The 14,536-nt window shown below is 35.9% G+C and overlaps 1 protein-coding gene across 1 annotated transcript in view; it reads right to left on the reverse strand.

Moving 5' to 3' along the window:
- Positions 1-14,536, reverse strand: part of LOC121425091 (probable ATP-dependent RNA helicase DDX41) — a 46,411-nt gene that overhangs the window by 29,295 nt on the left and 2,580 nt on the right. The window contains exons 2-8 of the mRNA XM_041621064.1: positions 11,845-11,931; positions 10,772-10,925; positions 9,477-9,612; positions 7,230-7,347; positions 5,538-5,629; positions 2,109-2,262; positions 803-939 (exon numbers count right to left, since the gene is read on the reverse strand). Coding sequence (XP_041476998.1) covers positions 803-939; positions 2,109-2,262; positions 5,538-5,629; positions 7,230-7,347; positions 9,477-9,612; positions 10,772-10,925; positions 11,845-11,931 — 878 coding nt within the window. The remainder of the gene's footprint in view (positions 1-802; positions 940-2,108; positions 2,263-5,537; positions 5,630-7,229; positions 7,348-9,476; positions 9,613-10,771; positions 10,926-11,844; positions 11,932-14,536) is intronic.

Here is a 14,536-nt window from a genome sequence, read left to right on the forward strand (position 1 = left end):
TTTGTAGCTAACAAGCAGTACATTTGAAAAAAAAAGAAGATTTATATGGCTTCTTCAGGATTTATTAGAATCCAGAATATTATGGAGTTCATGTTTATGGACATCAAAAATAGCCTCACCGCACTAAACCCAGAGACACTAATAGGGGATTGATTCAATCTTTCTTGAAAACATAGAGAGAAGTCTGATCTGTAACAACTGACAAATAAAAAATTGAATTTATAGAAGCCCAATCTTTAATTGCACCCCAAGATCATAACCCGATATCACAACGTCAGATGAACAGCCTCAGTCTTCCTTCTGCTTTGTGATACATGTAAGTTGGTTTTAATAAAAGCAGGCGGGGAGAAATACATAAATTACAATTTTGAGGAAATATGACTAAGAGAAAATGCATCAGATATCAACAAAGTTGTGGATTTCTAATTTTTACTTATTTTGTAAAGTCACATATGAGCAGCTCCCCATGTGCCATGTGAGATAAACTCCATAAAATTATTGAAAAATTATAAATAATTTGCCATGTGCATTTGATATATCATCAGACATATCATTTCATACATGCTTGTATAAGAATACATTTTCAGTTATCATAAACAATTAAAAAAATAGAGTTAATATAACATGCCCTATGGATAGCTGCTAGCAATGCGCAACAAATTCAACTCCTCTGATGTTCATAACTTTTATTCTTTGATGGGTGTTTGTCAAACCTTCACCAATATTTTTTTTTCTAATTCTTCTGCTTTTACAAAAAAAACCCACCAATATCATCAAGGTGACCACGCCCTGTCAGACTTACTTTCTCACTGTATCCATCTGTTCCTTGACAGACACACCACCGATGCATAGCATACTCCTCAGGGAAGGTTGATTGTCTGCTTCCAAACACTTGATGAAGTGCATGATACCATCATAGGTCTGGCGTGCCAACTCACGCTGTCAACAAACATAAAATCAATCATAATTAAACATCTAATTTGGGACTCCACAAGTAGATGTAGATGGAGGTAATTTTGTCTTTGTTATTTTCAAAGGAAGGTTGATTGTCTGCTTCTTGATGATGTGCATGACACCATCTTCAAATGTCCTCCCATTTTAAGATCAAAATAAATCAAGTAATCATATAAATATTCTAAATTTCTGATTTAAAGATAATGATTTCATCATGGACTGAAAAGTATTTTGTTTGGAATTTGTTTTTGGTACAATCACTAAATAATAAAGATGTTAATTCAAACTTACATTTATAGTGTCTCCTGCAAAAACAATTTTTGGAAATGTCACTCGGTTAATCGATCTTCACCATTTGCTAAATCAATGAGCTTGATACTTTACACCGTACCACCGAAACAAGCCTTTGGTATCAGTTCGGTTCAGCTCTGTTTGGAAGTGACATGTTTGGCAAACTGACCAACTGCTTGCAGACCACATGATTTAAACCAACTATTTTCACCTTCCCTGAACTTGACTTTCCCTTTTAATTAACCTTTGAACCCGATAGGCTGGAATACCAGCCTACCAGTAAACGCGCATATACCCGATAGGCCTACAGCCATGTGACTTCAAAAGCATTGATTCTAAATGTCAGGTGATCTTTTTAAAATGACGTGATCTTTCTAGTACGTGTACGAATATTTAGTTGATAATTTAAGGCAAGGTTGGCAATGATTTCGGAAGGACTTAGCATAAAAATGGCCAAAATATGCCACTTTTTTTGGTTGCTCGTGTCGTATGTGAGGTAATACATGGTGTAATACGCGGCGAGTCACGTGCTTACTATGGGGAAGCAATTGGTATATCTGACTTTGGTGAAAACAGTGATTTTGAGCCCAAAACAGACACTAAAGTTGATATTTTTGTTTGTAGACTAGGTCTACGAGAAGCTAAACAACTTTAGCCGGCTCGGTCCGGGTACTAGCAGGGGGAAGATGCCATTGGGTCATGAATCATGGGAGTTTGTGAATGTGGTCAATATGTGCAAATAATTCTAAGTATTTGTCACTGCCGCTCCTAATAATTCAGGGTTCAAAGGGTTACGAAAAATAAGTAGAACCACAGCAAAAGTTTGTACAATGAATGGAGTAAATGATCAACTGACTACTTACAGATGGACAGATAATAAGACCATAAGGACCTTCATTTTTGATGAACGGCATTCTCTTCTCCTGTTCCAAAGCAAACATGACGATAGGTAGAGAGAAGACAAGCGTCTTCCCGGAACCGGTGAAAGCTATACCGATCATGTCACGACCTTCAAGTCTGTCAAATAATGAAGACATAAAAAACACAAATCAAAGTATTGACGAGTTCAAGATAGACATGTTTAACCCTAAAAAGACTGGGGGGGCTGATTCAGCCCCCCCCTCGACATTTTTTGCGATAAATCCGCCCCGCGAAATTTTTTGACCGCGTCGCTCGCTGACTTTTTAATTTCAAGTCTCGCGCAACTTTTGAGACCAAAATTGTGACCCCGGGTACGCGGTTCCAAAATTACGCAACATTTCGTAAGTGCATGCAGACCCAAAATTACTCAAAACGTGAATTTGTGTACAAATCCAATGCAAATAGTGTTCTTAGCCAAAATTCATAAATGTATCATTATATTTCCTTTTACTGCTTAAAATCAATTAATTTTATCTTATTTATGGTCAAAATAAAGTCCCCGACAATTTCCATTGAAAAAACAATAAAAAACAAAAAGTCGAAAAACAAAGAAATACATAAGAAATTTAGAAAACAATAAAATACATAAGAAAATATATGTGATTTTGAATTTTTTTTAAATCAATTTGATCAGATGCCTATCTAGAGTATGTGAAACAAAAATTAGCATTTCAGGGGCATTATTTATTTAATTAGAGCAAACTTATGATTTTACGCATAAATTAGCATAATTAATGAGATATGAGATTTTTTGCAGAATTTGATGCTATAGTTTTGTAGATAATGCCATGGGTAACGCGTGTGCCAATTTTCATCGCGATCGCGCGATCGACGGCCGAGATCATAAGGGGGGGCTGAATCAGCCCCCCCCCAGTCTTCTTAGGCGTCGAAATAGCCCAGTCTATTTAGGGTTAACCCTGCAGTGCCAAGGAAAGGGGATAAGATTGTTTGAAGAGTCTCTTAAATCCTGATCATGATTAGTCTTATCCTTGCAGTTTTAAACCAAAAGTCACTAAAAATGATTATAATACATACAAAACCATATAAATCTATTATTTGTGCATTTCCTAATATATGCACCATCAAAGTTCATTATCACATTGACAGACTTGTGGGTCAATCATTTTTTCCCATTACTTACATCCCAGATAGCATGGGCAGACGGTAGGAATTTCAAAAATATTTAACAAAAGGATTCCCATTGTCACGATTGAAAAATGCAAGTAATTCATCATTATTGATTTAAATCGTATATGAAAAAAAAACACCCTAAAATGAGGTGTGCAGTTTGAAGCATAAAAAGTTATAAGAGAGAGAAATAAATAGAGATAGAAAGAATGATAGAGAGATAGAGAGGTGGGGAGAATGTGCCATTGATGGTAGTATTAAGATTGAGAGTTTGGAGAGGATGGTCAATGGAAGTGAGATATGTGGACAGTACAGGTCCACTACTCATATTTTATGATAGATGATTGTATTCGAAAAGAGAATTATCACCTCGAAATTGGAGTGTAGTGAGGAATTACAATCAGTAACTCCTCATGTGGTCAACTTAATCTGAGGGGATTGTTTATACCCTGAATCCCACACTGATACTGGTATCGTTGACTTCTGAGAATTTTGTAAATGTGCGCACAAGACTAGTAGTTTAACGGATACTAAAGGACTGTATCACTGTTGTTTAAGTGGTGAATTTGGACACTTGGTATTTAATTATGATTAAATTTGATATGTGGAGATCGCAAATGGCACGTGTTTGTTATCCTTATTCTGTATTATGCGTACCAAGTGACACCCATTAATCAATGAACTGAATCCTATTTATTAGTAGAACTGCAAGTGAGATAGATTCCGGTAAACCATCAGTGTTTATGAGGTTTTGATCATTTTGAAAGAAAAACATGTAAATTAATACATGGTGTTGAGTATACCGTGGTCGACCAATCTCTGAGGATTAATGCGTATGTATAATTGACTTCACATTAAAGGAACTAGTTACGTGAATGTATTATCAAACAGAAGATTTGACATCCACGAGATCAATCAAGAATTTTTTTTCATCTCAAGGAAAAAAATATTATCACTAAGTGCAAAGGATAACAGATCATTCCACTTTATTACTAGGATTTGTTTCATGATGCTGCAAACTTCCACTTTCCTAAAATAAGAACTTGCCTTTCTCAGAAATCTATTTTCTTCGTGGCCCAGTACTTTGAAAACATCTTGTTCATTTAATATTTTCACACGTAACTTCAGGAATTTCATAATTGATAATTAAACCTGTTCATAATTTTTTTTTATAATCTACATCTTACAATTTGTGTCTCTATGCCTTTGTAATGTTTTCTAATTGCTTTTTTATATTTTGTAACTTTTTATATTGTAGAGAGTCAATAGGGGCCTAAGCTTTCGATCCTAGCAGAATCTTCTTCGGAGGCAAAATGACAAACATATAAGGTGGAACAACCATAATATAGACCACAAACATACAACAGCAACACTGGAACAAGGAGACAAAAGGGGCATTAGTGAGAAGAGATGACCAATCAGGTTAATGAAGGGGATGAAAGAAAAGGAGTAGGCAGACACAAAGGGAAGTTAGTGGAGTAAGGCCAAAGAAAGACCTCAAGCCAAGAGGGATTAAGATGGTGAGGCAGGCAACATCAAACAGGATCTGGAACAAAACAGTGATAGAGGGTATGAGGAAGATATGAAGAACAAGAGAATTAGTGAGAGGTGGGTCAAACAGGTAACAAAGAAAGGCATAATAAGCTTGTGCATAAGAGTGGGGAAAAAAGGGAAAGAGAAGGGAACAACTGATAATGTGCAAAAGACACAAGTATGTATGATAGAGCTGTGCTTTTTATATTGTCAATAATTGTTATTCTTTTTACAGTAAGTTGGGTCAGCCGTTTTATAAGGATTTTTTTTTCCTTTTTGGCTGCTTCCCTCTCCATGCTTTTTTTGTAAACTTTATGTATTTGATGTAAACTTTGTTCCCATCTATTTTATCACAATTATGTTCATTTTATGCAGAGAGAAAAATAAACTTGAATTTGAATTGAAATGATTCAATTATGATTATGGTAGTTTTGCCATTATGTTAGGTACCATGACAACAGAACTCAGCAGCCATTCAAAATGTCAAGGTTTCCACTAATAGCCATAATGGCACAGTTACCATAATTGTAAGTCTTTGTGAAATGGTCTGCAAAACTTGCTTCATGAAACCTTACAATTATTTTACGACATTGCCATTGCTAGAGACAAAAAAAATAAATCATCTGTGAGACTGCTCTAGAATTCTATTAATTCAATTCTTCTTTCAAAAAGAATGTAAATTTGAGTTTCATTACATGGAGTGCACTTACATTACAGGTAGACCCTGTATTTGAATCGGTGTAGGCCGAGTGATTCCCTTCTTCTTCAGCCCATATATGATGCTCTTAGGAAACTTCATCTCCTGAAATGAATATTAAGTTGCAGAAATTTAGTGACTTATTTCATTTCATGAGATTCAGATGACTGTCATATTTCTAAAAGTAGAAAATTGGGAATACGTATAGGGAAGGCTGGGTAAGTTGTATCACTTTTTGCATTTTGCATGTTAGAATTGATATGACCAATAATATTGTAGAAATAAGTTCCTTGCCTTTAAATTTGATTCTTGGGAAATATTTTGTTATATAACTTTCTACCCCCACACTTAAAGTCAATGTGACCTTTGAAAAAAACGATGTCAAATGGCTTAACTTGCCCCATATATATATATGGGGTAAGTTGTGCCCCCCTCTGGAGTAAATTGAGCCACATAAATTATGTACAACAAAATCTATGCTGGAAGAACCAGCATGTCATTTTTTTATTCAAAGTCTTTTCACTTGCTAATTCGCTGTAAATACTAACATCCTCTACAAGTAAAAGAACTGTCATGTGAATTTGCTCCTTTCTGCCTGCATATCAAAGGCTTTTCAAAAGTTGTTTGTTTTTCTTATTATACATTACCATAAGAATTACCATGGCTCAACTAGCCCCAAGTTGGTTGCCTCAACTTACCCCGTTCTGAACTTCATGCAATATTTTCACATCCACACATTTTTTATGCATCCATCTTGTAAAGGATCATGACAAGAATGAGAATCTATACCTGGACTAACAATATTGTTCTGATTTCTTTATTTTATTTGAAGACGTGTGTGTGTGTAAAAAGCAATGATCTATTTCACACCAATTTTTAATTTTTTGGCTGAAATTTGTATTTTTCCCTCTAAAAATGTACTTTTTATTTCAAAGTTGAAAACAATGTGGTGGGGTTAAGGGTTATGTAATGGGTCATCAATACATGACACCACCACAATGTCTGACTCTTTCATTATTGGCCTGGGGTGGTGGCTCAACTTGCCCCTATGCTCAAATTACCCTGCCTTCCCCTACTGAAGTAAAACAGCTACTTTAATGACTGATATATACAGAAAAAAAAACAGTTCGAATCTTCATTGATTTGCCATATATGGCCTACAGGCCTATGATTATGAAAAGTTTGAAATATTTACACACAAAAGAGATAAAACGATTCCAATGCCCATAAAGAAATCATAAAATAATTGGAGCCTTTCTTCCTGTGGAGGACATACAATATGGAAGACACAAAACACCCTGGCAAACCACTTCATGTAGGTAGCAAGATAAAATGTTTATTTACAATAATAATTATTCTTGCTTAATATCTAACACTCAACACTTACTTTATCAGAAGTCTCTTAGTGCTCTACAGTAATGCAGCATAATTAGTGTGGCTTTAGCAGAGCAGCTGTTACGCACACTGCATTTCAAGGAATAAATTCCTACCAGGTACCCATTCATCTCTCCTGGGTTGAGTGCAGCACAATGTGGATAAATTTCTTGCTGAAAGAAGCAATTGGACCCACATCCCTCAGATTGAAAGACGGGCGTCATGACCACTAGACCAGGATGCCCCCCCCCCCGCCCCCAATACGTATCAATAAAAAAAATAAAAATATATTATTACTTAGACTACATTCAATCTACGAAACAGAACGTACCTTGAAATGCTTGATAGGAGGGGGTATGTCATACCCTTCTACCAGTATATGAAGCTTCTTGCGCACCCTCTCGTGTCTGGCCTCGCCCAACTCCGTGATGCATCTTGGTGGTCTCCATCTGATGAAAAAAAGTTTAAAATTTTCATAGCATTTTTCCTCAATCACATGATAATAGATATTTATAGATAACACTCCTATATCATATATCACAATATTATGTAATGTCTCTATTGTGCACTTCCTAGGGACTTTGGGTACTATTATTGTGGTGTTAGCAGGAATTTCAAGGAATTAATTCCTGCCAGGTACCCATAACCTTTCCATAGTCAAATGTATCAATTGTACTTTAATGTCTTGCAAAAAATTAATGCAATGAGAAATGGACAAATAATTAAGCCTGTTGAGTTCTTGCGGCGATGGCCAAAATTCTATTTCGTTGGCATACAAGTGGTTAACAAGGCAAACGCCAAGCGTTGTCTCGCCTGCATATTGCAGTCATGAAGAGACTGCATGTCAAAACTATAGGTCATGTCATTAGTGGAACAAACAGATAAGGTCATGCCATTAGTGGAACAAACAGATGCAAAAAGCATTCGAACATACAATACCAGTCAGATATCTTTAATACCTGTTTCAAAGCTATAGAAAGTTATTGTGTGTACAACACAGCACAGTGCCAGTCATGGAAAGTTCATTGACCTTTGACCTTATTCAAATTCGACTCATATTCGAACAGGAGATGGACCTCTGGTATGAATTTGGCACTCCTACCTCGAAGATATAGAAAGTTATTGTGTGTACAGCACAGCACAGTGCCAGTCATGGAAAGTTCATTGACCTTTGACCTTATTCAAATTCGGCTCACATTTGAACTTGAATGGCACCTTCAAGAGATGGACCTCTGTTATGAATTTGGCGATCTCACCTCGAAGCTATAGAAAGTTATTGGGTGTACAACACAGCACAGTGCCAGTCATGGAAAGTTCATTGACCTTTGACCTTATTCAAATTCGACTCATATTCAAACTTGACCTGTGCCTTCAGGAGATGGACCTCTGGTATGAATTTGGTGATCCCACCTCGAAGATATAGAAAGTTATTATATGTACAACATAGCACAGTGCCAGTTATGGAAAGTTCATTGACCTTTGACCTTATTCAAATTCGACTCATATTCGAACTTGACCTGTGCCTTTAGGAGATGGACCTCTGGTATGAATTTGGTGATCCCATCTCGAAGCTATAGAAAGTTATTGAGTGTACAACACAATTGTGCCAGTCATGGAAAGTTCATTGACCTTTGACCTTATTCAAATTCGACTCATATTCAAACTTGACCTGTGCCTTCAGGAGATGGACCTCTGGTATGAATTTGGTGATCCCACCTCGAAGCTATAGAAAGTTATTGGGTGTTCAATACAATTGTGCCCGTCATGGGAAGTTCGTTGACCTTTGACCTTATTCAAATTCGACTCATATTCGAACTTGACCTGTGCCTTCAGGAGATCCCACCTCGAAGCTATAGAAAGTTATTGGGTGTACAACACAAATGTGCCAGTCATGGAAAGTTCGTTGACCTTTGACCTTATTCAAATTCGACTCATATTCGAACTTGACCTGTGCCTTCAGGAGATGGACCTCTGGAATGAATTTGGTGATCCCACCTCGAAGCTATAGAAAGTTATTGGGTGTACAACACAATTGTGCAAGTCATGGAAAGTTTGTTAACCTTTGACCTTATTCAAATTCGACTCATATTCAAACTTGACCTGTGCCTTCAGGAGATGGACCTCTGGTATGAATTTGGTGATCCCACCTCGAAGCTATAGAAAGTTATTGGGTGTACAACACAATTGTTGACGACGACGACAACGCCGCCGACACCGGAAATATTGATACCTATGTCTCGCTCCGCTACGCAGGCGAGACAAAAACACAACCTCAATTTCAATCCTGACATTATTACATTACATTACATTTGTATCAATAACACCTCTCGTTTCTTTTCCATTCCCTATCATGACATCTACGCTTTACCACTCTCTACTTGCTTTTAAATGAGAGCTTGGAAGCTGTATTAAAGTGGAATGCTCCCCAGGGAGTGGAGAAACTACATACACCATACAAGCATATAAGCAAAGGAAACAATGACCCAGGTAAAAATAAAGTTTATACGTTGTAACTCACTTATAGTACAGGTGATGTATCACGTGCTATGAAATGAATAAACATTATATTTATTCTTACCCCGTAACAAGCGATTCCGAGTATGTGATGCCTTTGGCCAATTCTGCTGCAGTTTTCAGAGCTCTTTGTTCCTGGATGTTGTTGAGAATCTTCTGTTCTTCTTCCAGTTGTTTGTCCAATGCTGTTGATTTTGTACCTATGAATAACAATTTAAAAAAAATATTGCATGTACTCCATCAAACCATTTACTCTTTGAACATTGACCCATAACCCCCTGTGTTGCATTATTCTAGCAGCTCGAAGTGAACCTTTCTACATGTATGTGGTATAATACTCTAATTCATCTTTAAAAAATCTTCTTATAGTGTACCTTTCCAACAAAACTTTGGCCCTTTTTACATGTTCTTGTGTAATTGGCATGACTTGTTTGTATTTCATGCCAAAATCATGATAATCTGACATAAATTGCCCATATCATTAATAGTGGAGAGAAAAAGGGAGTAAACCTCCACCTGGTAAAAGTATTTCTGACAAAAGCACTTCTTTCAAATAGGTACAATTCCTCATAACCTCTAACAATGAACTTGACCATTGTATTGATTGTGAAGAGGGTTTTATTTGAATTTCTCATTTCTTTTTCCTTTTTTTTCAATGAACTTCCTGGGTCTGCATGCAAGATGTATTGATTTTTTTTCTTGCAAAGAAGTTACAATATTAAGTCTCCCACCTAGTAGTTTTGAAAGTGATTGTATCCAAATCAAACTACTAAAAATAAAAAAGTACTGGACAAACCGGCATCAATAAGGAAGTACGACTATACTCTGTAAAAGGACTGTACTCAATGGAAGAAGAAGTATGTGTTTGTGCAGTAATGCAAACGTAACATGTCTGAAGATGTGTACTGATGCAAACGAAACACACAAACACTTAAATCATATAGGCATCAGATGTCACAGGAAATTTGACATCTTTGAACAAGCATTCATGGTACGTAGAACAAGAATAATACAACAGTCTCATCCTCCCTCTTTCTACAGAAAAATGCAATAATCTTGTTGAAACAAATTTTCATGAATAAAAAAAATGAGATGAAATTGAATAAAATCAAATGGAGTTAGAGAAAACTAAAAAATAAATAGGAACAAATAAAATTAAAACAATAATACATACATAATAGAAGCCAAATGTTATTTTTTTAATAAATAAGTTAACACAAGTACAAATCAACCGACTGCGCAATTAGTCATTCAATAAAACAATTCATTTACAATGCAACAAATTCGAAGTGAAATTATTGAATGTACATGTGGGAGCAAAATTTGCACTACAGAACATAACAAATACTTGCAACGTACTCTCTGCCTTTTTCTTGAGTTCAGAGTGTTGATCAAGAAGACTAACATTGGCTCTCGGCCCAGTGTCCAGTTCCTCCTCTTCTAAATATTTGTTCTGTCCATAATCATCCGGCTCAACCACCCTACGAGTCACAAGCTTCTGGATCCTGTCAACCTTCACAGGAGAAATATGCAAAAGATGGCTGTTATAAGCTACTGAATTCCCTGTATTCGATTGGCTTGGAGCAAATATATCAGGGAAAATCACTGAATAGGTGCTTCATGAAAAACTCCCTAGATGCTTGAAATATTTCTGAAATCATTCAGAGCTAAATCTAATAACAGTCCAAACTAAAATTTGCCTGAGGAAGACTAGCAATCGGCAGTAGAAACATTGCAACTCTCTTTTGCTCCTTTGTGTAACATCAAATTTTCCAATTACCTATTTCAACTACTATGATCATCAATATCTTCTACACTATTAAACATTATTACTTGAGTTTAAAGCTACCATTGGTACTGCAAATGTCAGTAGCGTAGAAAATGGCGAATAATTTTATAGTGAAGTAATATAACAGATAATGGGCGAAAAATGGTGAGAAAAAAAATCAACTTGTACAAAGTAAAACAAAATCGAAACAAAAAAGAGAAGGCTCTTTAATCTGTGAGTCCTTTTATATGTTAACTGAAGAGAAAATCTTATTGAAGTCACTCACCTTGAAAAAAAGAAAATATGTCATTTCAAAACTTTGCAATCATTATGAAAAAGTTTCATTCATAACATACAATTAATATTCAATGGGCTTCGAGCTGATGATGTCGAATCTCTTGGAAGTTGAGACAAAGAAATGTTCTCAAATTAGCCGAAATATAATATTAACAATTTTGCCTACTCTGGTCAGAAACAATTCTCCAATAAAGTGATTATTTGACTTATACAAGGTTGACTAATAATGCGGAGTCTACTCTATAAATTTATTTTATCAATTTCTACTCCCATGGTCTGTTTATGTTTCTTTCTAAAACATCCCTGAAATTTATGACTTCGAGAAATACAGCTGAAATGATCCTAGGACTAATGTAGAATAGATTACCTTCTGTTTGCGTCTTTCTTTCAAAGGCACATATGGGACGTAGCTGTCATCATCCGAGTCACTTTTCTTATCATGATGATTACGTTTCTGTAGGGGAAAACATGAAAAATACTTAAGCTCTAGATACATTTGATCAATCTTTCAGATTTCAACTCAAAATGTCTTCAGAACTTTCCTGTACAACAGTGACCACCCCTGTATACACAATGCCTTTGCCACTCTTCCTTGATATGCGTCTTGTAGCTTGGCGAAAACCAAGAGAACAAGATGGCGACGTAAACATTGCAGCAAGTTTTCCATGTCTTTTCATTATATTTTTCTTGTTTTCTTAATGAGTTCTTGTTTAAATGAAATCAACATTGTAGATACATGTATGTCGGAAATGAAGTTATATCCCATTAAAGTCCCCAAACATCGGACGGTTCCAAATATCGGACGAAAATGACTTCAACTCCCTCCCCATAACTACAGGGACTTGCACTGGCAGAGTACTTGCGTGCATAAGCCACATGAACATACATGCTATTGAAGTGCACACACAGTAGATCCAAGTTGCAGCTCTAATCCATGGCTTAAATCTTGGGGAATAATAATCCATGATTCTGACTTCCAGAGATTTTTATGACCCTTGCTAATTATGGACTCCAAAAGATCGATGACTCAAAAAAGTCTGGGGAAGTGACTTCCGCCAGAAATATCACCGCCGAGACAGCACATAGTTGATCTATCGCAAAAAATCTGCCATGGCTGCCGCAGGGGTTCCCCATGGTGGGAAATTCAACACCCTTCTAAATATGGCACTCCCAAACATCGGACATATCAGCCGATTGAATTGGAAATGCGTGCTGTTGATGCACGCACGCTCGTTTTCAGAATGAAGTCGCGGGCAGCTGAGAGAAGACGTCTGATAGTCAGAGCCAAAAGAGGTCCATTTGGTGAGTAAATTATCATTTACCGATTTCTATATCAAAATTATTGATAGTAATAATTAAAATCGGCATTTGCGCAGCTAAAATAGACCTCTAAATTATTTTATCAACAATTAACTTATTAAGCAATTGGGGTCTAGAGCACTCTGGGCGACACACCTATACTCACCCGTGTTAAGAAACTGGGACTCAGTTCACGCGTATTCGGGTCGCCCTAGCTTAGAACTAAGCATTAATATCTAGAAATTGTTCAACTGTACTAATTGTATTCTGTTAAATGAATAATGCTTAATTGGTATTCATCAGTTCTTTCATTGAATTTCATGACCATTTCTCACGTTTCTAACTAAAGTCTTGCGACAAACAGTGTCGCGGTAGACAGCTACAAGTTCAACTTTATTCATAAACACCCCTTACGATAGTTGTTAACAACGCGGCCAAATTGTCAGGTTTCTTGCACTGTGTTCAAGGCGTTTTTTTTTCTTATTCTTATACGTATTTTGTTAAATAGCGCCTTTTACGTAAGTATGAAATTGATATCACACAATATTTTTTTAATTGTAGAGATATATAAAATATCATACAATTTTTCATTCTGTATATATTTTATAATAAAATTTATAATTGACGTCTTTCAAAAAGGATAACCGATTACAACTACGTGATCACGTGATCTGAAAATCAACTTCAGACTGCTTTGATTGCACTCGACGGTGACCGGACTGACTGCCAAGAAAAGCTGAAAAAGGTATCAAATGTAATTGAAAGTATGACTAGGATTACATAATGGACAGTATTTAAATCAATCATGAACAGACCAGGATACAACTTGGATTTAGTGAGTAATATCATTAAATACTTGGGTGCAGGAAACACTAAGCAGAGCTGCCAACCTGAAAAAGAACATTTCAGTATTTTTAAAGCTGAAAATCAGTATTTTGATGACGACATAAGTATTTTCAATGAAATACCATAAGACAACACATAAAACGCAAACTTTAGAAATCAGTATTTTGCATGAAACCATCAGTATTCTTCTTATTTTTCAGTACTAAATACTGAAAATCTGTACTACTTGGCAGCCCTGTAAAATGGTTCCAACCAGTTTTCAAGCCATTGTTGCCTACATGTATGAGGTCCATACATGTTAATGTTTGGACCTCATACTAGTAGGCACTGCTACCATCCTGCCTGTCGAGAATCTACAGGTAGGACTAAGGTATGCCAATGCTGTACATAGCACACACTTTAAAAAATCATTAAAATATCACTTTTGTGACCAAAATTACTAATTTTCATACAGTTGCAATTTATTTTTCATTGGTAACTTGGGAATAATTTTTGTATTCACTAGAGCGCTCAAAAACTTGAATTTTTGGCATATTTTTTAATACGCCCACTTGTTCACTGCTACCATCTGGCCTGTGGAGAATCTACAGGTAGGACTATGGTATGCCAATGCTGTATAGAGCACACACTTTAAAAAATCATTAAAATATCACTTTTGTGACCAAAATTACTAATTTCCATACAGTTGCAATTTATTTATCATTAGTAATGTGGGAATAATTTTTGTATTCACCAGAGCGCTCAAAAACTTGAATTTTGGGCATATTTTTGTGTACGCCCTCTATTGGTGGAAAGTAATATGGCAAGAAAATTTTCATTTTTTTATCTCTATTTTTAATTAAGAATAAATGATATAAAGAATCAAATTTAAATAAGAGCCAAGCAGTATGAATTGACAGGTCCAATGGAAGCTG

This window comes from Lytechinus variegatus, chromosome 12 (assembly GCF_018143015.1).
Source record: "Lytechinus variegatus isolate NC3 chromosome 12, Lvar_3.0, whole genome shotgun sequence".
In the NCBI taxonomy this organism is placed as follows: domain Eukaryota; kingdom Metazoa; phylum Echinodermata; class Echinoidea; order Temnopleuroida; family Toxopneustidae; genus Lytechinus; species Lytechinus variegatus.